The following is a 25820-nucleotide window of genomic DNA, read 5'->3' on the forward strand; positions in this document are numbered from 1 at the left end:
GCCCTGCGGACGGGAGGAAAGGGGAGACAGCGGAGGCCCCAGGAGGGGGCTGGCACCAGGGGAAGCACCCACCAGCTCCCCCTTGTTCGGAGGAGTATTATCTTTAAGGAAGGAGAAAGGAGAAACCCCTCTCAGCAGGAGGGAGGACGACCAGAACCAGGGAACTGGTCAGGGGTCATCATACTGGGCCTGGCAACATCTGGACAACATCGCCCAGCGGTTGGCGTGTGGACAGGGTGTAGGGGAGGCGGAGCCCCACGGATCACCGCATCCGATAACCTTGAGTACCACCGTCTATCGGGAGGCCCCACCCAGGATAAAGATCTCCACTGGAGACCCCTCTGAAGGTAATCGAGTACATCCAAGTCGTGGCAGGCGAGCTGAGGGGAGGGGCCACACCCCGATAGGCCAGGCGGAGCGGGGCGCAGGCTCCACAAGAACTAAAAAAAATGAAACTGCAGACTTAGCTGATTTAATAAATTTTTGCTCAAAGGTCAGTAAGATTAACAAACCTAACCACAAGGTATAATTAACACATCTTAAAAAAATTTAAGTAGGATGGACTTGGGTGGGAAAATGCTTATTTCAAACTCCAAAGTGATGTGGTGTGATTTGCTTATTGGGTAAACCCAAGCTTGGGTGGTAACCTATTATAATGATTTCTAACACCTTTTAACCCCATAGGGTAAGATTGTGAGTGGCTCTATAGCCAACAGATTAGTATAGAACAGGATATAAAAGAACATGCACGTTAAGTGACCAGCAGGAAGAATGGAACAGAATGGTCATTGCTGTCCCATGCCCCCCGGATCCCTTACTTCCAGAGCGAGCGAGGACCGGATCCTGACTGAGGGATCCGACAGCATGGATCGGGGATGCCTGACTTCGCTGAATCAACTTGACTGTACCTGACACTGAGGGACTATTGATAAGTTGCTAACCAAGTGGGAACTCTTTGTTGATTTGCCTGTCTGTTTTTATTATCACTGCCAACTTTTATCTTTTATTGTTATGTTGTCTGTTTATTAGCTTAACCTTTTTACTAACTATTATACATGTAAACTATATTTTTTCTGTTATAATTAAAATTCATTTTTACTGTTATAAGTGAAACTTGTCATTGCTTCACTCCCAACTCCACCTCCTCGATCCCGAACCAAACAGCCCAGTGGCTGATACAGTTGCAGCACTCAGTCAGCCTGCAACTAAACTGATCCACTCACAGTGCCCAGCTGGCCTGTGACACTAGGTCTAGCAAAATACTTAAACACAGGGGTAATCTTAAGCAGGCGGGTACTTGACTTTGTCAGGACATGTTAAATGAAATACATGCTTAAGTATGTTGCTGAACTGGGCCCAAAGAGAATGAATGAAAACCTGCACAGAAGGCAGTTGAACTAATCTTCATCGAGAGAATAGTTTAATTCCTGCAGTATCCTGCACAGGTCATCTATTGTTATGTAGCTATCTCTATTTTTATCCATCTTGTAAAAGGCCTTGTTGAAGTTTTGGAAGTAATCCCTAAATTTATCCCTGAAAGGAAGCAGTTGGGCTAAATATTAGAAAACAGGATACAAACAAATTGTGGCAGCAAAGTGCCCCCACAGGCTAGTGAGGGAGAGAAGGGAGGACCCACAGACCCCAGACCCCGAGAGCAAGCCCCCAGAGGGGCATACGTACCGGCTGAAGAGCAGCGGTAGGAGGAGCCGCATCCGCGGCTGCAGCCGCGCGAACCGCCATTACGCCGGCTCTGGCAACAGCTGTTCCCGGTGCGGCAAACAGCTGAGCCAATCCCAGCGGCCGTAGCGGCCGCAGCGGGAAGGTTTAAAAATGCCGGCAGGACAGAGAGAGAGGGGGAGCCAGGGAAAGAGAGTACGGGTGTGCTGCCCGTGCTGCGGGCTCATGCACGGAGCGGAGAGGACCCAGCCTGCGGGTCTCAAGCAGGCAGCTTAGCCGAGAGCTGCAAGCCTTTCGCGAACAGCAGAGCGAAGGGCAGTCAGAGAGTGCAAGCCGAGGCACTCTCTCAGTATCCTGAAGAGGCTGACGCTCAGGAGGCAGGGGAGCGCTCTGCTGACGGTAGGAGAGGGGAGACAGCGGAGGCTCTAGGAGGGAGCTGGAACCAGGGGGAGCACCCATCAGCTCCTCCTGATTCGGAGGAGTATTTTCTGTAAGAGAGGAGAAAGGAGGAATCACTCCCAGCAGGAGGGAGAACGACCGGGAACTGGGGAACCGGTCTGAGGCCGTCATACTGGGCCTGGAAACATCTGGAATGCATCACCCAGCAGTTGGCGTGTGGACAGGATGTAGGGGAGGCGAAGCCCCGTGGACCACCGCGTCCGATAACCGTGAGTAACACCGTCTATCGGGAGGCCCCACCCAGGATAAAGATCTCCACTGTAGACCCCTCTGAAGGTAATTGATTACATCCAAGTCGTGGCAGGCGAGTTGAGGGGAGTGGCAACACCCCGATAGGCCAGGCGGAGCGAGTCACAGGCTCCACACAAATATACAGAGACAAAACAAGAATTCCTGTTTGCTTGTGTTTAAGTCCATCTTATTTGTGCAAAGAATGATGTATTAATTATTTGGAGGCTGAATTTTCCTAGGCGGTTTTCAAATTTGCACAAGCCATTGCATAGATAAACCTCCCATCTCTACGGGAACAAATGAAAACCTATTACTTAATGTGTGGTTGCCTACTAGGGGTGTGCGAAGTGGGCCATATTCAATTCAGATTTGGATTCAGCCCAATTTGGGAGACAGTGATTCAATTCACTGATTGAGATGAATCTGAAGATTTGATTCTGATTTGGAGAATCAGTGATTTGGACATAGACACAGCTTTATATGATTTTTCTACATACCTCGAGATACCAGGTGTGGCTCATGAATGCTGAGATGGTGGGATGGATGGAGCATCCCACAGGAGCAAGGGGGGGCCCCTCCGCGTGCTTGGTGGCAGACCTGGAAGTGGACCAGAAGTGCTTCTGGTCCACTTCTGGGTCTACTACTGAGCACGCTGGAGACCTCTCAGCACTCCAGTGGGATGCTCCATCTGCCCCATTATCTCAGCGTTCATGAGCCACTTCGTTCCTTGAAGTATGTAGAAAAAAACATAAAGCTGTGTCTATGTCTGAATCGTTGACTGTCTCCAAATCTCTCTGAATCAAATCAGAGGCTTCCAATTTGATTCAGAGAGATTAATGGGTCTCCTGATTCCATTCGGATTCAGAGATTTGGCCACTGAATCAAGCCAGATCTCTGCCGAATTGAATCAGTGACCAAAGTTTCGCACAGCCCTATTGTCTACCTGCTTTGCCCATTCAAAATTACAGAGACAATATCTAAAGCCCTGTAAAGGATGCAGAATACAGCTGCTCTGATGATAGGCACTGGTAACTCACTTTCTACAGTTTTGACAGTTTTACTACTTTAAGCAGAATTCTTGTAACAGAACAAAAAATTATGGTACTCTAAAGAAGTGACCCAAACCCAGCTGAAGTCCAGGAAAGCCTCCCACTGATTTCATTGAGTTTTGGTGAGCCCATTAGAACTAAGTTTGAGGACTCCAAGTATTACTCCTAGCTCCCCTTCTATTCCTAATTTATCATCATCTGGTCCATATGTTGGACCAGAGACTGCTCTACAATCAATCACTGTAGCTCCTCAACTGGCTCAGAGAGTCATTAAAGATTAACACAAGGTTTTTAAAGGAACTGAGAACTGTGACAGGATGTAGTCGAGTATGGAACATGGATAAGACACATACTGCCAAATCAATTTTCTCTCACATGAGGGCATTGATGGATAGCACAAAGAGCCTTTCCCTCCATTTCTGTCCATGTAAAGGGCCAACCATAGTATACTTTCTCTGCTGATGTGAACACAGGGATTACTCTCTATCTGCATTTCCACAGCCACAGAGTACTCAAAATGGAAGAGGTGAGGCCATAGTATACTCCTCCTTTCTGGCTCACAAAGCAAGACTGGTACAGGGAGACAGCCTGTTTATCCCAAGAGTTCTGTACCCATGAGGGCAACAACACATGAAGCAGTGGCACAGTAGGTGGGGGAACAGTAGCAGGGACTGCTATGTTCGTGCCCTCTCTAAACTCATGAATGTGACTGGTGCCTCAGTTGCCTTCTCTTAGTTACACTACTGACATCAGCACAGAGCTTGATGAAGAGTACTCCCCAATCAGGCAACACAGCACCATACTGACTAAAATAGAAGTGCTTTAAAGCTACTATATAGCCCTGACAGCAGCTAGATTTTGGAATCCTTTACAGGTGTATGTTAATTTTAATCTTATGCTGCTATATGATAGCTCTTCATCATCATTTATTATCTTCCACTTAAATCTTCAAATTGAAAGTAAAGGAGGATGTTAAATCAAAACAGTTTTTTAGATTCATATTTTTAGAAAATTGAGGCATTCAGCATGTATTGGACTGAGAAGTGGTTTCCAAGCGGTAATTATTCCACTTGCAGCAGTAAATATGTGCACTGAGTAAATGAGGATTTAAACTATGGATCAAGCTATGCTGCCAAAAAATAATCTTTTCTTGCAAATGTTTTGTATTTCTCTTGAAGAGCCAGAGAGCCACTGTTCAATGTCTGTTTCTAACTTGGGCTATTTGTTCCTGTGAGTTAAAACAAAACCAAAAAAATTATACATCCAGCCTTATCTTTTGAATTTTAAGAAGTTCAGAGTCCTTGATAGTTTTCCTGTGTATACTTACAGGTCACTGAAACAGCTATAAAGCATATAGGGTAAAATTCACAGTACTTGCACACAACAGAGTAAATGGGCTGAGGTACCCTGTGCTAAGCTTGGACAGATGGGAGGAATACATTTCCAAACCCACAGGTGAAAGAGGGACCATGATCTATGGATACCATTACTGCGATTTCGTACCCCTAGATGCATTCAATCCTGTAGCCTCTGGCTCTGATTCCTCCATTTCTCTGTCTCCTCAGGCTACATGGTGAATGTGCATGGTGCCCTGTTCTGCTGTTCTGGGCCTTTACTTCACAGCTGCCTCCTATCCTCATGAAATGGAACGTTGGTGTTCCTTCTGGATCATTGTCTTTCAGTTCATAGTACAGCTGGATTTCATTGTTAGAGCAATGACTCCAACCTCTGGCTCAAGAGTCACTTGCAGTTTTCCAAAGCGCTGCCTGAAATATGCACAGTCCAGAGGTCTGAATTCAACTCCTCTTGCACTGTTTTCTTTGAGAAGTGAAAACTGGATATGAATGACTAAGGGATGCGCAAAGCAAACAGTCAACAGCTGGGAGCAGAAGGTCTCTCTCAGTAGCCAGGAAGTGGGCATAGTGGGTGACAGAGAGAAAAGAAAATGATTCTTTGCACCATGAGTTATTAAGCTCTGGAATCCATTTCCACAGGTTGCTGAGGCCAAGAGCTTGACAGATCCAAAAGCAATGGCTATTTATGTGGTTATCAGGAATAAAAAGAGTTCTAATTGATTACAACAACTCTTCTGGGAGGCATATTAAATGTCACCCTTCAGGGTTAAGTACTGGAGATCAAGATGAAACCTGTTGAGGTGGGGGCAAGGGGGTAGATTATCCCATATTTCAGTACTATGGGGTTCTTCCACTATCCTCTTTAGTTTCCTCTGCTTCTGAGCTCTGCTAGAAACAGGATTCTGGACTTGATGGCATTGTACAAACATGCAACAAAGGAAAGGTTCCTACCAAAAGACTTATCAGGGTGTAAACACATGACACATTTACTACAGAGTAAATTGTCTTTACACTGCAGAAGAAATGGAACAGATCCACGATGCCTTATGTCACAACAAGTCTCTCTTTTGTGGGATGCAACTACCTCTTGAAAAATACTGGTGTAACTTTAGCCCAAGGCTAAAGATGGAGTTAATGTTATACATCTGCTCCCTTACTCAAGTTTGCCCTGGTGTATCTGTTTACCCAATGCAAATGGGCTCTCCCACCACCTCGCAAGCTAATATAACAGCCCAACTTGCAGATATAGCTTGGGGTAGTTGGCTATGTCCACTCCTTTCTATTGAGTAGAAGAAAAAAAAATTCCATGGTAGATAACTCCCTAGTAACCAAGTTGTACCTATGACTCCAGTCTGAGCCTGAGAGAGACTGAGTACAAGACAGATATAGCTGGCTGAATCCTTGTCTAGTAAGAATCAATAGTGCAATAAGCAGCATTTGCGGTACTCTAGCTGCTGAACCACCCCATTTCATAGGATGTAGTCTTTTCGCGTGTAAAATTTCCACTGACACCAGTAGGATTTCCATGCATGGAATGAATGCAAAATCTAAAGAAGAGAGCTATAAGGCAGGAAGGCAGGCAGGCAATCTGCAGTGCAGAACAGAAGCCAGTTTTGCCTTTAATTTTTAAACACTTGAGTAGGACAGATTAAACTATTATCGTAAATAAAAACAGCAGGTAAAAATAACTCGGCTTGCATGTTTCTTTGTTATTTTCTGAGCCTTTCAGTTTCCCCTTTGGCTGGAAGACATCTTGGCCATTCTTGATTTATGTTATTGCTGGTGCATCACCTTTTACTGATGATGTGAGCAAGAATTATTGTTATCATTAATGCTTTTCTAGACTCCACACCAAGCTAGGTATTTTCCAACATAAGAAAAGGATGGTCTCTTTTCATATGGATATATACTAAAAAACCACAACCCACTGCACAATAGGTGGAAGGTAAGGGAAAGGGGAACAACAAATAGACCAGACAGGCAGAGGGTAACTGCTCAGAACCTGAAGATATGAAATTTTAGTGACACAGTAGCGTGGCACAAGGCTCTCCTGCTGCCCCATTCTATTAAAGGTGATAGAATCCTATCAGGGGCTATTGCTAATTATCGTTGACTCATCAGGGCAAGCACAGATCATTAGGCTCCTCTTTGAATAAAAGGGAGGTGGGAGTGAACTCCTAAGAAGAGAGCCCAAAGGAGAAGTCAAGCCAGAGAACAGAGGAGAGGCAAGTGGGATATGCATGAAGCATTACCTTGGTATTGTCTTTTGGTTTGTCAAGTAGGCCTCCCGGGAGGGGTGACCTCGGAGGGTGTAGATGTCATTTGCAGCTGAGTGGACCCTCTGCTAGCTTAAAGGCAAGATGTTTTTCTTTTACCTATCCCTTGTATGGAGGTTTTATGTTGCAGCAGTGAAAATGTAGGCATAATTTCATCTTAATTAACTGCTGGAGGATTTCCAGAACCACAATAACTTTTATACAATGGCCATAGTAAGAGGGAAATGGTATGTGATTAACATCTTCATAACACAGGAAGTCCAGCTGCCTGCTAAATCCCGCTAGTCAGAAACAGTTGCGTGTAAGTTAAAGCAACCCATGGGCTACCCTAATTTCTGCTGGGAAAGGCCTGGAAATGAGCAGGCCAAGGATCAGAGAACCCAAGTGGTGGAAAAGCTGCAGTATGTGCTGAACAGCTCTGATTGGGATCATAAATGATTGGGGTCATACAGTCTACAGAACAAATGATACACAGTCATGCAGAATATTTTAAAATTGCCTCATAAAATTCAGAGCCAAGTTAATCCTCAGTGACATCAGTGGAGTCACATGACAGAAGTTTGTCCCAATATCTTGCAGGATTCATCTTCAGGAATGCAACAAAAATGCACACATATTTCTGACACTGCCATCTTTCCATAGACGTCCTCAGCATAGTCTTAGTCTCTAGATAACTCACTTGATCTGCTTTTTAATCTCACTGATGGGAAGGGCTTGAGTTTGCTGTTTCTGCTGTTCTTCCAGCTTTGAATGCTTCTTCTGTTGATTACTGAAGCGTGCCTTTAAGGTTTCACAGTTGTCTTCTGCTATCTGGCTACTTAGCCCAATGTCAGCAGGTATGTTCTCTGCCCCCATCTTCTGTAAAAATTCTTGGCAAGTAAGGTAGCCTTTTAAATCTGTGTCGTACCTTTAAGAGAAATATTCTTTTCAAATGAAATATTCAGATATTCATCACAGAAAGAAATTACAGTTAATGTTTCAGTTGTAGCTAAGTGACTTAGCAGCTTCAGTTTCATTGACTTGACTTCCTTATAGATGCCAAGAATGAGAGTGGGACTTTGGTGCTTACCAAACACAAGACTTATATTCCTTTCATATCCAGGAACCACCCTGGCTAAAACAAGCAACATTTCCACGCAGGTGCTTTTGAAAGCTTTGCCTTGAAGGCCCATTATGGGCCGACCCAGGATTGGAGCAAGGCGGACCCTGACAGCTTCTGCTCAAGCTCCACATGTGGGATGAGCATTCCGAGTGCAACAGCTGATTCATGAGAGCTCTAGTTGGAGCCTTGATTTCACATGGTTCTGGTGCCCAGGTGGTGGTGAGCAATGCCACCATACGCCCTCCCTTCCTTCCCCCTCACTCTCTCTGAATTCAGCAACAGGAAAAAAGAGGAGATGAGCAGCAGCACTAATTCTATGGACTCCAGAGCTACATGAAAGCAGGAGCTGTGGTCAGAGTCTGTGCCCATCACCTGGAGAGCTCAGAGACCTTGCAGCACAAGCAAAATTCTGCTAACATGCCAGGGAGCTCAGAGAGCTCACTGTGAATGTATCATACAGCAAATGGAGTGTGACTGTTGTTGCACACTCTGGTCCATCCCCTGGCGCCACTACTCCTGCCTGCCCCCACCCTAATTATGCCTTGGATCAATCTGTCAGAAGTTTTCTCCTAACTTTTTCTCCAGGCATGAGACCAGGATTTTAGCTTCTGATTTCAATAAGAGTAGCAACACATCCAAAAAGCAGACCTTAAATGTTTTAAGCTAGGATATCAAGTTAGAAAGCTCAAAATTAGAGGCCACTCCTGAAAATCTGGGGATAACTGCTTGTGCCAATGCTTTCTTGGATACGAACCTTGCTAGAGAGATGTCCCCTGCAAGCCCTCCTCGCCCTAATGTAACCCTGTAGGGAAAGATTTAATTTTCCCTTATCTGTCACCCCAGTTCCTTTATTCTGCTTGCATACACCCAATATGAATAAAAGCAGTGGTGTAACTAGCAAGTTTTGTGCCCTGGGCAGAACCCTACTAGAGAATGGGAGTGAGGGTGCTGAGCATTGAAGAGACCAGGGGTCAATCTTACCTGCCCCAGGGACTCAAAGTCCCCAGATGCTGCTGCAGCAGCATAGTCTGCTTGCCCCTTTGTTACTTGATACAGCAGTAGCACAGTGTCCCCACACTTGGTAACTGCTGCTGCTGCCGTGGGCAGACTCAGCAGAGGGCCTGCTATTCTGGCACTCCCTCTAAGTGGGTTCCCCATTTGCCCACCCTTGTTACACTACTGAATAAAGGATTTCATGTGCCCTATAAAAGATGGCTACTGGGAATGAAGTTGCACTGCAGATTACTGACTGGAAGGGACTTGCTCCTGAGTGAGACATGGTGTCTATGAGGAATAAGAATGGAAAATAAAATGTAATTGAATAGAAAATAATTTAGAGATTAATCAGTGCTAGGAGATAAATGTTATAGGTAATGCAGCTTGAAACCAAGGCACTATACACATGAACCTTACACTGCACAGAATCTGGTATTTTTTTAAAAAAGACTAAAAAATGAAGGTTGACTTTATTTAATGGCACATGTAGCTGACATTCTTTGCCCATTTCAGCCGCAATTTATAGCATAACTACTCTCAGCTTTGATGTAGAGCTAGTTTTTTTTTTCCTTTCACAGCAAATTACTTGTCTGTAAAAACATTTCCCAGTATTACTTGTAATTTTTACTCAGCATGGAACTACATTACTTTCCTTTGGTACGTATTTGGTATGTATCATATTTCTTTCCACAGAATTGTTTTTCATGAGGTTGAAAATGGTGTGAGTAAATTTAGTGCTTATGAAAAGGAGTGGCTCATAGCACTGATTCCTGTCAGACCTGTACGGCAGACAGCTCTGGGCTAGCTTCTTTCAAAGACCTCTGCCCACATATGTCCATCATGAGAAATAACACACTTGCTATTCTTGTTCTGAGTCTCTTTGCAACTCTTTGTATATGTGTATACAAATAAGGCCCTACGTGACAATCAGATTAATTTCACTGGTGACCTAAGATATTATCAGAATTGGAAACTACATTAAATTAAAGAGAGCAATACAATTAAAGTAAACAGAAGTTTGTCACTGGCTTCAGAGAAAACTTATTAAGGATTTAATAATGAACCTGTTGTAATGATGAGCTTATTGTGAAAAAATGCAGTAGTTCAGAGCACAATATCAAGGAGAGTTGCTACTGACATAACAGAATAGCCTCTCTTTATAAAGTAAGTGCTTGTAATTCACTGCACTGTCGAAGACTCTAGAATTAGGATTAATATACCGCTTATGCTGCTGCCGAAGAGTGAATGCTGACAGCCATCTTACCTTGCCCAAAGCTTCTCAAATTCTGTTGAGGTGATTGGAATGGCAAATCTGTACAAGACATTTCTTAAATCCTTTGGCTGCACAATGCCATTTCTTTCTCTGTCAAATTCACGGAAGTTCTAGAAAATAAGAAAACTTCAATAACAAGAACTAGCAAGTTTTACAAAATCTTTAATCTCTGTCTAAGCATAAGTAATTAGAAGCATTAAGAAAAAATGAGAAGCCGTACATGGCTGAACTACATTTTTAATGTTTTTGTTTGAGGTTTTGGGCCTGATTTTTCAACCTTCACTGTGTATGTGTAACTTTATATATGTCTGTTGGTGGACTTACAGAGGGGTGTGTATGCGTGTGCGAGTGCTGGTAAAAAAAGTTTGTGTGTATGTGAATGCTGGCAAGCAACATGTACCATATGTTCTCACATATAACATGCTCCAAAATATAACACACTCCCTGTTCTGAAAAGCTGGAAAGAAGAAAAAAAATATTTTTTTCCTTGAAAATACCAGTATGTAATTTAATATAGCAAATTATAAAATGTAAAAACCTTTATACAGAACAAGGTATAAAATGGAAAAAACTACACTTGGACTTTGCATGTACCTCACATCCTTCATTGCAATATTGTGGCATGTCTCTACAACAGAGGTTAGCCGACTGTAGCCAGCAGTGAAACATAGGCTGCAGGGGGATGAGGAAGTCTGTCACTGCTTCAATAACCTCCTAGCTGCTGCTACTCAGCCACAGCCAGCAACATGCTCTGCCTGGCAGCAGCAGGAGCAGTTCTTTTAAGTAAAAGCACAGGGTTGGGGTTTGGGGCGAATGAGAGGTGAAACAACCTCTTTTGGTGCCCCGAGCAGAGCAGAAAGAAGGAAGGAGATGGGAACATAGTATTGTGTGACCACTGGAGGGGATGGGGTGCATAGTCTTACCTGCTTCAGTCAGGGCTCCCTGTTCTCTGACCCGGACTGCTGAGAACAAGTGGCAGCCAGCCAGGGACAGACAGCCTGCTCTCTGACAGGGGCTGCTTTGAGTTATCTGCAACTCTGCCTGGGGACAGATTCCCTGTAGCAGCCCTATGGTGCAGACTCCCCAGGGGATACCCAGGATTGATGCCCTGCTCTCCTTTCCCTGCCTTCGCTGGAACCTAAATGGCACAATCGTATTTCCTCGCATATAGTGTGTATGCAGATTTTAAGCTGCTTGTTTTGGGGAAAACAAGTGTAGGTTACATGCAGGAACACATAGGTATATGGCATCTGTGCATAAGGGATCTGAGTGATAAAAAGTGTGCAGTCAAGAGGGGGCATGCACAAACTACGGTACTTGTAAATGGAAGCTACAAACTGAAAAACTACTTTTAGATGCTCCATTCAGCAGATGTTGACCCCACCCTAATATGAAGAAAGCTATCCAATGTATGATCTCATTTACAGGATAAACTGTTCACTCTCCCCATCAATCCTTTTCTTCACCAGTTTTCTTCCTAACTTGTCCTCCAGTGACCTCATAGTTTGCAGTGTTTTACTAGTTAAAGAAGATACAATTTAAAAATACTTCATTCATATTAAGATTATTTATCAAATTATTTTCATATTAATGATTTGCATACTGGTGTGACCTAGACAGCCAAACAAGGTGCCATGCACATGGGCAGTACTTGGCATGTGTATATGCAAATCCTAACAAAATGCATCCCTGATTGGAGCCTTGAGGTTTTGTTGCAGTGCAATAAAAATAGTAAACAACCATTCTGATAATGTAGAGAAATTTTAGAAACATTTCCAGTAGAAGTTACTAAATAATTTACCATTTAAACATCAAATACTCCCCCAACCGCCTCTCTATATAGAGGAAAGTTTCTATTTTGCAAATTTTTGAATAAATGTAGAGTCTGAAGATCAACTGTGAATAATGTCCCAAAATCCATTAATGCAGCTAATTTAGTTAAAGAAAACATTCTTCTTACCCTTGCTAGGTCATGCCATCTGGTTTGCACTTTGATAACAAGGTAGTAATGAGCCTGATCACAAGCTAGTTCTGCATCCATTCTCATCTGTTTTGGTCTGAGAAAGGAAAAAAAAAATAATAGCTAACTGTGTTTTTACGTTTAATGGGTTCTTTAATCTCCCAGAAGTTTTCTTTCCTTTTGTTGTTGTTGTTGGTTTTGTTTCTAAGATCCCCTTAAAGACTTATTTCACATCTGTGTAAAGTTAATTCTTTAAATACTGCCTTATTTCCCCAGCTGCAAGTTACAGAAGACTTCTTAAATTTTGTAATTCCCTGTTTATTTTCATATCACTGTTGTTCAATTTGCCTGCAGACATATGAACAAACACAGATATTTTATCCAGATAGAAGGAAGTGTTAACTATCTCCAAAGCATAAACAATTTAATAACATATTACAAGATGTAGACTGGTTTCAATTAAATTAACTCTTGATTTACATTAGCAATTGGGATTGGAAACTGGCCTAATGAATTAATAAATAAAGTCCATTGCTTTAGCAATTAAAGCCAAAAGCCCAAAACAGATTTGGGCATTATGATGCTGAGCACTGCAGCACCTAAGTGTTAGATGCCTGGTCCCTGTAGTAGAATCCATAGCCATGAGTTATGTGCCCCATAGTGAATGAGAAAAGAAGCAGCAGACTGAGTGGAAAGCTGACTAAAGTCAGCACACTGAACATGGAGTTACCTCAATTAGCCAACAAAAAGATGCTCAGAACAGGGACCTGTCTAAGATCCCACCACTCTCTGGGGCTCAGGTACCCTCCTCTGTGGCCTCAACAGCTGCCTTCAGGTGCCTCAATCCTACCATTCAAAGACCAAGGAAGTCTTAGTCATTTCTTTCAATACATGGTGGAAGGGGAAGTCCCCGCTTTATACAGCCTTCCTATGGCAGTTCCTTCTTTCATTGTGCTTTAAAAGAAATCGGTGGCTGCAGCTACATTTTGTGCAGAATTGTACAAGGGCAGGAATACCAAAGTGAGTCCCTAAAGTGACAAAGGCAGAGAAGCACCTAGTCTGTGGATCCTGGCTGAGATGTGCTGCCTTGTCAAGCCTGAAGAGCTTCTGGGCATGTGCGAACCATTGGCATCTGGGAAATATTAATGTGAAAGACTAGGGCACCTTTGAACTTCAGGCTCCTTTAGGATTAAGAACCACTTCAGTTGGGTTTTCAGGAGTACATTTTTGGCCATAGTTGCATAAATCTCACATAAATCCTACCTGAGGTGCCTGAAAACCTATTAATCCCTACAACTCCTTAGTCTATGAAGGGTCCCTCTATACAGTTAAATTATTGGCCAGATTAAATGGTAAAGGTAAGTTAGCTAAAATGTTTCAAGAGTGTTTTCAACTCTTCTTCAATAAGTTTTTCCAAATTGCTCCATTCTTCATTTGTGACATTCTGAAATAGTAATATCATATATGATATCCATATTTAAAATGGGAGATTCTATGAACTAAGGACTCAGCCCATTCCACTGCTGAGATGAAATGAGAATGAAAAACTAACTGCCCATGACCCCTATTGTTACCGCTTCCCAAAATATATCACTAGAATCCCTTTCCCTTGTTTCAGAATTGTAGCAGAAAACCCCCTTTTCCTCTTGCCTGCATTTGCTCTCCCCTCTTTGAATATGTTTTTCCTCTTCTACCTTTTCTTCCTTCCTCTTTCTTTCACTTTAAGATAAGGAATTGTGTTTTAAAATGTGTATGTGTGCATTTTGTATCTCCCCGTGTATTTTGGTATTTTTATCTATTTGTGTGCCATGGCATTACTTTTGTAGCTTATATTTTATACTCCTCACCTTTCAACTTTCAACTGTAAATGTGTTTAGTAACAATGTTAACAAGGGCAGGAGTCTAACTGCTGCTTCCCTGTATCAGGTGGGCTCCCCGAAAGAGCAAGTGAATCAGTGATTGAATGTGTAACACAGTAGCAGGCAACAATTAACACCTAAGGAAACCGCAGATCAACCAACGGAAGAACTCAATAGAAGACAATGTAGAAACCGGGATATCTCTAAACATCACTGATCAAGGGCTAGAAGCCCTGGCTTGAGTTAATCAATGCCGGGGACCAACTTTTGGGCTGAATATCACCAGATTGACCGCTCCCAGAGCCCTATTTAAAATTCATCAACGGACTCCCAAACCTGCACGTACATGTGGACGACCCCTGGGGCTGACAGATGCCATCCAGTAGCCACCAAGGGGTAAGTCCCACGAGGGTCAACAACCCCTGGATTGGGCAAACCTGAAAGCTGGGGAGTCACCAAAGTCTGCCAAGGACAGATAAAAAGCGGTGAAAAGTGACCCTCAGCGGCGCCCTCCTGATCTCCAACTTGACCAGCACCCGACCTGTCCAGCCAGAAGGACCAGCCAGCAACCCCCTTCTGGAGGATAACACCACGCTGAAAGAAGCCTCGACTGGCCATCGACAGCAGACTCCAGCGCTTGTAGGATAGGTATACCTGACTCTTGTAGCTTGCTGCTGTGTGTGTGCATGTGTGTGCATATGTGTGTGTGTATGGGGACCAGCCCCAAGGTTTATGATTTAACTTCATTACAGTGTTTCAGTCCACCTAATAAACCAGAATTTTAAGGATCCCAAGTTGGACGTTTGTAGCCAACAGAATAGTGTCCTTGATTTACACTGTTGTACAAACAAGAAACAAACCTAGGAAGATAAATCTTACTAAGACCAGCGCCAACAGTTACACTGTAGTAGACAAATAAAAACTGGGAAATAAGCCTATGTGTATATCACATCTTTTAAATCCACAGCAGAACTGAGATGCTGATTGGGAGCTTTTTTTGTTCTGCTCTATCTTGTCATTATTCCTATTGTTAATTTATTTCTGTTTGCACAGTTAAACAAAGGGCAGATTCTTTTCTCATTGAGTTCTTAGGTGGAATCTTAAGTGCATAAATGCTATTTATTATTAAAAAGAAAATCATAGTCTTAAAATTCCAAGTCACTGAGTCGCCTTGTATTGCTTTTCGAAGTAGGAGAGGAAAAGCCATCTTCCTGCAGTGACAGTGGCTCCTCTGTTCTCCTATCAATCTGCACCACAAGCACCTTCATTCTCATCTGAGATGCCCCTACTGATCTAGCCCTTTCATAATGCTTTGGCAGCACAAAGGAATGGCACATGAGGATGTTCTGCAAGTGGTGGAGGACCTGACAGAGGTAATGTCTGGGGCATGATCAGTGTTCTTCACTCAAACCATTACAAGCTTCCAATAAGTCCCATAAAGGCACCACTATACACCATATAAAGTAAGAATAGCTCAAATAACTAACTGGGACCACACTGGTCCAGCACAGAAATTGAGGGCTAAATTTTCTCTTTTGTGTTGTTCAGAAGACACAGCTAAGCATGTTGCCCTTGTCCTTTAAGGCAACTGGCTTCTAAGGCCCTGATTCAGCAAGGTGCTTACATATATGCTTAACCTTAAAGTAGTTAAAGATGTGATATTCTCAAGGAGAACTTGCATACTTAAAGGATGTGCTTTTGTACATGGCTGAATTGGGACTGAATCACAAAGGATTTTACAGAATTTAAACAACTACAGTTTCACAGAAACACATTAAAATTGTTTCTTTTTTTTTAAATGCAGTCTAATAGCAGCCTGCATATTACATTTTTACAAATCTACATGTATAAGACTAAAATAGGCAGCATAACATTGCTCCATTTCTTACCTGTAAGATGAATTCAGCCAAGGGTGGGCCTCCTTAGCCTCTTGGGTTTGAAACAGTTGAAGGAATTCCTGGTAATTTAATGCAGACCTTGGGTTCATGCCCAACATACTAAGCAGGTGTGAATACCCCTGCTCTGAGAGATTGAATAAAAGTCTCTCCAGGAGGCACTGAAAATCAAGCATGTTGATGACACCATTGCGGTTACTGTCTGTTTTACGGAAGGCAGAGTAGAGGTCCTAAATGGGAGTGTTTAATTGAATGTGAGTGCTTGAACTTTTCAGGTAAAACACTTTAGTATTACATTTCAAACTACAAGGGTGTCTCAGAAACTAATGGGAAAATGGCTGCCACATTGTATGGCTGTGACAAAGTGGGGAACACAGATGACTGCATTGTCAAATACATCAATCATTCATAACTACATAGTGAATCAATGTGGTCCAATAAATTATCAATGCAGAAAAAATGGTTTTACTTCAGAATTGCCATTCGTTTCTGAAACACGCTTATATAAGTAATGAATGTTCCTTAAAAATCTTTTGACAAAGGAAAATATGTTAAAGTAGCATGAGAATATATGATACTTAAAATGTCTTTGTCCTAAATTCTACATTTTTATCCCACTTCTGATATAAAGTTTATAAAGGATATTCCAGTATTGTTCATAAGTGAACTGAAGTCCCAGCCCCTTATTTCAATCAAGTACTGAACTGATTGCAGACAGGCAACCTGCAGGCTCTCCACAGATAGCTAAATGGCTCTTGGCTTTCATCAACTCTGTCATGAAAGAGTTGTCCCTTGTTTCTATTCTCTTGTTTCTATTCTTTTTGTTACATGCTTAGAAAAAACTATTAAGAGAAGAACTTTTTCAGTAATTAATTGTCCCTTCAGACCAACTTCTCCCTATTCACATAGAAAAACAAAGTTAGAAAGCATTTAAAAGTGATGAGTTTTCAGAAGTCATCTGTTCTAGCATGGGCAGCATAACTATGGGCTGTCTGAGTGACTCTACAATACCTTTTTTGAACATTGCTATTTTAACTGTATTAGGAACACATAAGCTGTTTGCAGACGTTAATAAAACCCCAACAACAGTGCTTTACTTTAAACTCTGCACATTCCAGCACCAAGCCCCACACATGCCCAGAAGAGGCAATGCATTCTTTCACCCAGCTCTGCAGCATCTCTAAAGATCAGGTGCTTTAGTGGGGTTTTTTGACGCTTTTATCTCATAGCTGATTGAACCAGCTTTAGCTTCTAGGAAAGTGCTTTTCTTTTAATGTCTGCAAGCAGACAGTGTTGAACTGACTACAAGTTCTGTTCATATTTTGCAAATGGTCTTGCATTCAAAAGCTTGTTTAATTTTATTCCAACTATTTAGTTTCCCCAGTAAAAAATATCACCCTAAGAAATCCTTGCTTCTTGCATAATTTCTGGACCATCATGGCCACCTGTTCAGCAAATTTACAGACAACATGAAACTGGGAAGGATTGTGAACACACTGGATGATGCAAGTGCAATTCAGAAGAATCTTGACAAATGGGAATGTTTATCTAGAGCTAACATGTTGAAGCTCAATGCAGACAAATTCAAGTGCTACACCTCAAGAGGAATAGTCAAAAACACAAATATAAAATGGGTGACACCTGGCTGGATAGTAGCACTATGGAAAAGGACTTGGGAATCTTGGTAGACCACAGAATCAATATGAGTCTACAGTGTGATGCAGCCGCACAAAAGGTGAATGTGGTTTTGGGATGCATCAATACAGGATGGTTGTAGATCTCCTGTATTCAGGGTTCTCTGCCCCTCAGCCTTTATATGGGTGTTGCTACCTCTCCTCTGGAAACTCGTCTGCCATGCCTTGATGGGAGATAAACAAATAGATCACAAAGAAAGTGTTGCCAACACACAAACAAGGACAGGTATCCAATCTCTGGATTACAGTTGCAGGGCTCCACTTCCCCTTATACCCTAGCCATGCCCAACCAGTCTGGATCTTAATTTTCTATTTCCTGGCAGCGGTCTGCATCCTTCACCTAGTTTTTATCTTCATTAGGTTGGTTTGGCTGTTAATTAATAATTGTTTACCACTATACAGTCTCAAGGAATATTACCGAGTTTCAAACTTCCATGTACATTCCTCTTTCTCTCTCTCTCTTTTAGTTGTCATGGAGGATGCTTTTTAGGGAAGGGCTCACAGTCTCCCCGTTCCTGTTATCTTTTCCCAACAGTCAATATTTTCTATGGTTCACCAGTAATCTTCTGGCAATTGCACTCTCTGGGTCTGCTCTGAGCCCAGTGTCATAAGCTCATACCAGAAACTCCATGCCTCTGCACAGACTGCAGCAACCTTTGCCAGTTGCTCCTCTGTCCCCTTTTCAGGGAAACTAACCTTACCGCCAGTCATTTTTTAGGCTTTTCTGGCTCCCACCAGCCTCTGGTTAACCCCTGTTTTCCCTATCCAGGTGTTCGGAATTACCATCAAGGGAGACATTGTCTGATGATGTCATCTCTCCACACTATGTTCCGGGAGATTCTAACAGGTAAGTATTTCATATTCTGTTCATAACAGGGATTGATGTCAGTCTCCCTGTTACAAGAAGCATTAAATGCAAGACATGAGAGGTGATGATAGTGCCTTTCTACTAGGCACTATTTGGGTTTCATCTGGAGTACTGTGTGTAGTTCTGGGTTCCATGTTTTAAAAAGGATGTGGAGAAGTTAGAGATGGTGCAGAGGTGGGCAACAAAGATAATAAAGGGCTTGGAAAGCAAGTCATATGAAGAGAGGCTGAAGGAGCTAGGCATATTCATATTGCAGAAAAGGCACTTAAGAGGAGGACATGAGAGCAGACTTCAAGTACTTGAAGGGTTGCCATAAAGACAAGGGAAAACACCTTTTTTTCTCATGCTGCAGAGAGGAGGATACAGACCAATGGCTTGAAGGTGCAGCAAAGTAAGTTTAGATTGGATAGCTGGAAAAACTTACTCTCTGTCAGAATAGTGAGGCAGTGGAATAGACTGCCCAGGAGAATTGTGGACTTTCCATCACTAGAGGTGTTCAAGCAGTTGGACAGCCACTGGTCAGGGATGACATAAGTGTAGTTATGCTTATGTTTTACTATGAGTATTTCCTATGCTTCTGGGCTTTGCTGGTTGCCCTCATCCCTACTTTCTGCTGCACGCTTCAGGGTGTTTTTAAGTCTCCTTCACAGGCATTTCATAGTTTTATAGTTTCACAGTAGCTAGGGTCAGGAGGGACCTAAACAGATCACGTAGCCTGACCCCCTAAATGCTGGGTTCACAAGACCCCAGACAGGTGATCATCCAACCTCCTCTTGAATTTGACCAAGGTAGGGGCGAGGACCACTTCCCTGGGGAGCTGGTTCCAGATTTTGGCCACCCTAACTGTAAAATATTGCCTTCTGATCTCTAACCTAAACCTATTCTCCATCAGCTTGTTACCATTGTTCTTTGTCACCCTAGGTGGTGCTGGGGAAAAAAGGGCTCTACCTATTTGCTGTTGATCTCCCCTGATGAGCTTGTAGGCAGCCACTAGGTCTCCCCTCAGCCTCCTCTTGCTGAGGTTGTACAGGTTCAGGTCCTTCAGTCTCTCCTTGTAGGGCCTGTCCTGCTGCCCTCTCACCAAGTGGGTGGCCCTCCTCTGAACCCTCTCCAGGCTGGCCACATCCCTTTTGAAGTGCGGCGCCCAGTACTGGATGCAGTACTCCAACTGCGGCCTGACCAAAGTCACATAGAGGGGGAGTATCACCTCTCTAGACCGGCTTGAGATGCACCTTTGGATGCATGACAAGGTATGGCTGGCCTTGCTGGCTGCAGTCTGGCATTGGCAGCTCATGCTCATCTTGGAGTCAATAATAACTCCAAAATCCCTTTCCGCCTCCGTGCTTTCAAGAAGGGAACTCCCCAGCCTGTATGTATGCTGTGGATTCCTTCTCCCAAGGTGCAGCACCCTACATTTGTCTACGTTGTACCCCATCCTATTCTCATCTGGCCACTTTTGTAGTCTGTCTAAATCTAGTTGCAGCCTCTCTCTCTCTCCCTTCAAGTGTGTCCACCTCGCCCCACATCTTAGTGTCATCAGCAAACTTGGACAGCGTGCTTTCCACCCCCTTGTCCAAGTCGCTGATAAAGATGTTAAACAGTGCGGGCCCAAGGACTGATCCCTGGGGTACCCCACTGCTCACATCTCGCCAGGTTGAGTACAACTCGTCCACCACTACTCTCTGGGTGCGCCCCATCAGCCAATTTTTAACCCATCTAACTGTGCAGGCATCAGTGCCGCAGTCGCTTAATTTATTGATGAGGATGGGGTGAGAGATAGTGTCAAAGGCCTTCTTAAAGTCTAGAAAGACTATGTCCACAGTGACACCATCATCCAAGGATTTAGTTACTTGGTCATAAAAGGCAATCAGGTTGGTCAAGCAGAACCTGCCTTTGATGAACCCATGCTGATTGCCCCTGAGCATGATCTCCCCTGCAGGCCCCCCACAGATGTGCTCCTTGATGATTCTCTCCAAGATCTTCCTGAGCACCAAGGTGAGGCTTACAGGCCTATAATTACTTGGGTCCTCCTTCCTCCCGTTCTTGAAAATAGGGACCACATTAGCCAGTTTCCAATCCCCCGGCACCTGGCCAGATGACCACGAATGCTCATACAGCCGGGCCAAGGGCTCCGCGATGACCCCTGCCAGCTCCATTGGGTGTTGGCTACAGCCAAGCCTGTGGACTTTGATTGGGATGTGCCAATGCTCCTGCTGGGAACAAAGCTGGAGGTTACTGGCTACAAGGTCTTGCCCCTCTACTCAGAGTCAGACTGATTGCCATTTTTGGGGTCAGAAAAGAATTCTACCCTATGGTCAGACTGGCACAGACTGTGAGCAGTTTGCCTTCCTCTGTAGCAGGGGGCTTGGCATTCTACCCATGATCTCTTGAGCATATATTGACATTTCATAGAAGCAAGATGTTGCCTTCTGTAGTTCCTCAGCTTTACCTGTGGCAGGTTAGGGTGTTAGGTCTGTGTTGTGGTAGTGCCATAACAGAATGCCACATGCTAGAGCAGTATTCATGATTACAAGACCATTAACTTTTGCCCACGCACACAAGTAAAAAATTGACTTAGGCTCTGAGTTCCATGCTCTGCTGTCAGGATGCCTTGTGTGCTGCCCAAGAACCCATAGAGTCAGCCAACTCCTGACTGATTCAAGACCCAGACAATAATAGATTCATAGATTCATAGATGTTAGGGTCAGAAGGGACCTCAATAGATCATCGAGTCTGACCCCCCGCATAGGCAGGAAAGAGTGCTGGGTCTAGATGACCCCAGCTAGATGCCTATCTAACCTCCTCTTGAAGACCCCCAGGGTAGGGGAGAGCACCACCTCCCTTGGGAGCCCGTTCCAGACCTTGGCCACTCTAACTGTGAAGAAGTTCTTCCTACTGTCCAGTCTAAATCTGCTCTCTTCTAGCTTGTGGCCATTATTTCTTGTAACCCCTGGGGGCGCCTTGGTGAATAAAACCTCACCAATTCCTTTCTGTGCCCCGTGATGAACTTATAGGCAGCCACAAGGTCACCTCTCAACCTTCTCTTGCGGAGGCTGAAAAGGTCCAGGTTCTCTAGTCTCTCCTCGTAGGGCTTGGTCTCCAGGCCCTTAACCATACAAGTAGCCCTTCTCTGGACCCTCTCCAGGTTATCTGCATCTCTCTTGAAGTGTGGCGCCCAGAATTGCATGCAGTACTCCAACTGCGGTCTGACCAGCGCCCGATAGAGGGGAAGTATCACCTCTTTGGATCTATTCGTCATGCATCTGCTGATGCACGATAAAGTGCCGTTAGCTTTTCTGATGGCTTCGTCACACTGCCAACTCATGTTCATCTTGGAGTCCACTAGGACTCCAAGATCCCTTTCCACTTCTGTACCACCCAGCAGGTCATTTCCTAAGCAGTAGGTGTGCTGGACATTTTTCCTCCCTAGGTGCAGCACTTTGCATTTCTCCTTGTTGAACTACATTCTGTTGTTTTCTGCCCACTTGTCCAACCTGTCCAGGTCTGCTTGCAGCTGTTCCCTGCCCTCCGGTGTGTCCACTTCTCCCCATAGCTTTGTGTCATCTGCAAACTTGGACAGAATACACTTCACTCCCTCGTCCAAGTCGCTGATGAAGACATTGAAGAGTATCGGTCCTAGGACCAAACCCTTCAGGACCCCACTGCCCACACCCTTCCAGGTCGAAACCGACCCATCCACCACGAGACTCTGGGTGCGACCCTCTAGCCAATTCACCACCCACCGGACTGTGTAGTCATCCAAGTCACAGCCTCTTAACTTGTTCACCAGTATGGGGTGGGATACCGTGTCGAAGGCCTTCCTGAAGTCTAAGTATACAACATCCACCCCTACTCCTGTGTCCAGGCGTTTCGTAACCTAGTCATAAAAAGATACTAGATTAGTCAGGCATGATCTGCCTGCTACGAACCCGTGCTGGTTTCCCCTCAGCATAATTTGTCCTGCCGGGCTCTCGCAAATGTGAGCCTTGATAATTTTTTCAAAGACTTTGCCAAGGATGGAGGTGAGACTGACTGGCCTATAGTTGCCCAGGTCCTCCTTCCTCCCCTTCTTGAAAATGGGGACCACATTGGCCCTTTTCCAGTCCTCTGGGACTTGGCCCATGTGCCACGAGCGTTCAAATATTCCTGCCAGTGGCTATGCAATGACGTCAGCCAGTGCCTTCAGTACCCTCGGATGGAGCTCATCTGGGCCTGCCGACTTAAAGGCATCCAGTTTTTCCAAATGACTCTGCACCATCTCAGGGTCTACGCATGGTAGTCTGGTGCCTTGCTGCTGCCTCTCTACAACCCCAGTGAGAGACTTGTCGTGCCCCTCTCTTAGGAACACTGAGGCAAAGAACTTGTTGAGGAGTTCAGCCTTGTCCCCCCTGTCCATCACCGATTGCTTCTGCCTATTTAGTAGGGGTCCTATTCCTCCCTGGGCCTTCCTTTTACTCCCTATATATCTAAAAAACAATTTCTTGTTATCCTTTACTTGGGATGCCATCCTCAGCTCAATGGTAGTTTTGGCCCGTCTAACTGCCTCCCTACAAGCGCGAGCAGGTCAATTTCAATCAGTACTACACTGCCATTGGTTATAGCACTAGTAATTATGGGACAGTTTGCATGAATTCACCTTTGTATCCTAATTGTTATCTTAATAATACTATTGTGAAACTTTAATTTTTTGTAGGACTGAGACTGAGACTTGGCTGGGATGATTTAGTCAAGAATGATCCTGCCTTGAGCAGTAGGGGCTAGACTAGATGACTTCATGAGGTCCCTTCCAGCCATACTTTACTATGATCTGAGAATCCTGAGTTGTAGGTATGCTGTCTCTGGAGAAGACAATGATTTTCTTGACTTAGGTCACTTCATTACACATTGCAGCTTTTAGAAACCATGAATCTGCTTCTGCACATCCTTACTCTTGCAAAAGGGACCACCCGCATGCATCAGTAATACAGGGCTACTGCCTACTTCTATTGAAATGTAAATTAGCATGTTCAGAAATTGTACTTTCAAGCCATAATTGCACTACTCGAAAATAAATCTGCTTTGATTTTCCCAGTAAACTATTCTTTTTTCTTTATGTTGCATTGCTGAGTCAATATAGATGTGAAAGTGTCATTTGGTCTGTTTTTCTACACCATCAACACCATTGGTTTGCTTCTGATTGCAGAATCTTTAGGACTGATGATGATAAAGGAGGTTGAATCTTTAGACCTGGACAGAATTTACAGGGATGGTAGTTCAGAGGATCAGCCATTGACTTGAAAACATGTTCACTTTGGAAGTTACTTAGAATAAACATTTAACACCAATAACATTTTATAAGGCCATTTTGACAGCACTTAAAAATGCTAAACAAATATTTTTAGTGACTTAACAGTGAGCTATAGTGCCAAAAGTAATATACAGTTGCATTTATTTACCCCATGTTCTTCCATCATTTTATTATTAAATTGACTGAGACATTCTTCTGCAGTCAGGTAGTAAAATTTAGTGCTCTTTACTCAGTGGTTTGGGCTGTGATATAATGTAGTTCCAGGTCCATTCAATATGGGATCTGAAATAATTAAATCATGGTAAAGAAATCTGTGGTTTGAATATCTGAAGATCTGACTCTCTCCCTCCAGTCCCTTTGGGTTTAAATGTTTTTGTCAATGAAGCTGGCTTATTTACCATGTACAAGACATTTTAAAAATACCCTCTCATGTTCTTCAGGCCCCAGACATTAAATACTGCAACAGATGTTTACAGAATTAGCAAATGTCCATCTGATTTCCAGGGAAGTTACATCAGCTCCTGCTCTGCTCCATGGTGTGTTTTTCTGTAGAGGCAAAGAAGAAAGCTCCAGTTCTCGGTGAGTAAACCTTACTGCAGAAAGCACTTCTGAGGCAAGGCATTTTACCTTTGATTTAGCTTTCTGGTTGCTCTGAGGGAGGGCATTGAACTGGAGAAGAGGAGTGGAGACCATATGAAATGAGTCTGGTCATCATTTTGCCTCTTTGGCTAAGTGAACAAAAACACTTTATATGGTTGCTGCAGACAGTGACGTGGAAATTAGTTGGTCACACACCTTTGGCTGCAATTGCCCATTCACTGCACAGTAATCAAACATCCTGCAGTAATTCTAATGTAGCCAAATTGCCAGCTTCAAACAAGCCTCAGCTAACAAAATATTTCTTCTTTCACAGCTGGACTGTGGAGTTTGACTCCCAAAACTAACCTGCCAGAGGCTCAGGTCAGGCAAAATTCTGTCCTGAACAAATGACCACTTTTCAACATCTCTGATGTCACTGATTTAAACCATTTAAACCTTTGCAGCCAAAGGATATCAGGAAGGAGGGATTGCCATCTTCCCAGGAGGCCATACAAAATTTGATTCTAGTCCTGGAAGAGCCAAAGTATTTTTGGAAACAGAAAAGTTGTTTTGATTATTGTTAGATACTTTTTATGGTTACTTCTGTTCTCTGTGCAGACAAACTAATGGTAATTAAGGTGCCTTCCTTTTCAGGATAGAGAAATGAAAAGTGCCCCAACACAGTTGTTTAAAAAAACATTGAGTTTCCCCACATCTTAAGTACTATGTATAGAATATATCGCAGTGTGGTGAAATGTAAAGGTTTTACAGTGGCTTGGAGTGGGTATACCTCAACACTTGCCCGTGAAATTTTAATTTCCAGCACCCTCTCAGGTATTCTCCCTCAATATATTCATTCATGCTCACACATTCATTATAAATACATATTGTATACCTAAAAGCATATTACATTGATTTTGCATTTTTATTTCCTCCTGCTTTATTTGCTCCGCAATCATTTCACCCTAGTGTCACATTAGAGTAAATAGGATCATACACATCGATGAGGAATAGTAAGATGAAAGAGATTTACACAAAAATTAGGCCTGTGCGAGTCAGCAGGCATTCGATCCAGCTTTGGATCCGGCTGCTTTGGATCCAGCTGTGCGATATGATCCAGAGCTTCGGATCAGTTTCCCGCTTTGATCCAGCTGACACGGCTGTGAAGTTTGTATTACTATCTGGATTGTGAATTATCTGGAGCAGAGGTTATCATGTGTCTGTCCACAAAATATACAGGTTTTCACAAATGCAGTCACA

General features: G+C 43.5%; 1 protein-coding gene across 1 annotated transcript in view; it reads right to left on the bottom strand.

The window, feature by feature from the left end:
- EFCAB6 (EF-hand calcium binding domain 6) overlaps positions 1 to 25820 on the bottom strand; it is a 208210-nt gene that overhangs the window by 51485 nt on the left and 130905 nt on the right. Inside the window, exons 11-14 of the mRNA XM_059726207.1 lie at positions 12379 to 12475; positions 10410 to 10528; positions 7727 to 7954; positions 1399 to 1533 (exon numbers count right to left, since the gene is read on the bottom strand). Of these exons, the coding sequence (XP_059582190.1) occupies positions 1399 to 1533; positions 7727 to 7954; positions 10410 to 10528; positions 12379 to 12475 (579 nt within the window). The remainder of the gene's footprint in view (positions 1 to 1398; positions 1534 to 7726; positions 7955 to 10409; positions 10529 to 12378; positions 12476 to 25820) is intronic.

The sequence above is a fragment of the Alligator mississippiensis genome, chromosome 4 (genome assembly GCF_030867095.1).
Source record: "Alligator mississippiensis isolate rAllMis1 chromosome 4, rAllMis1, whole genome shotgun sequence".
Taxonomy (NCBI): Eukaryota; Metazoa; Chordata; order Crocodylia; family Alligatoridae; genus Alligator; species Alligator mississippiensis.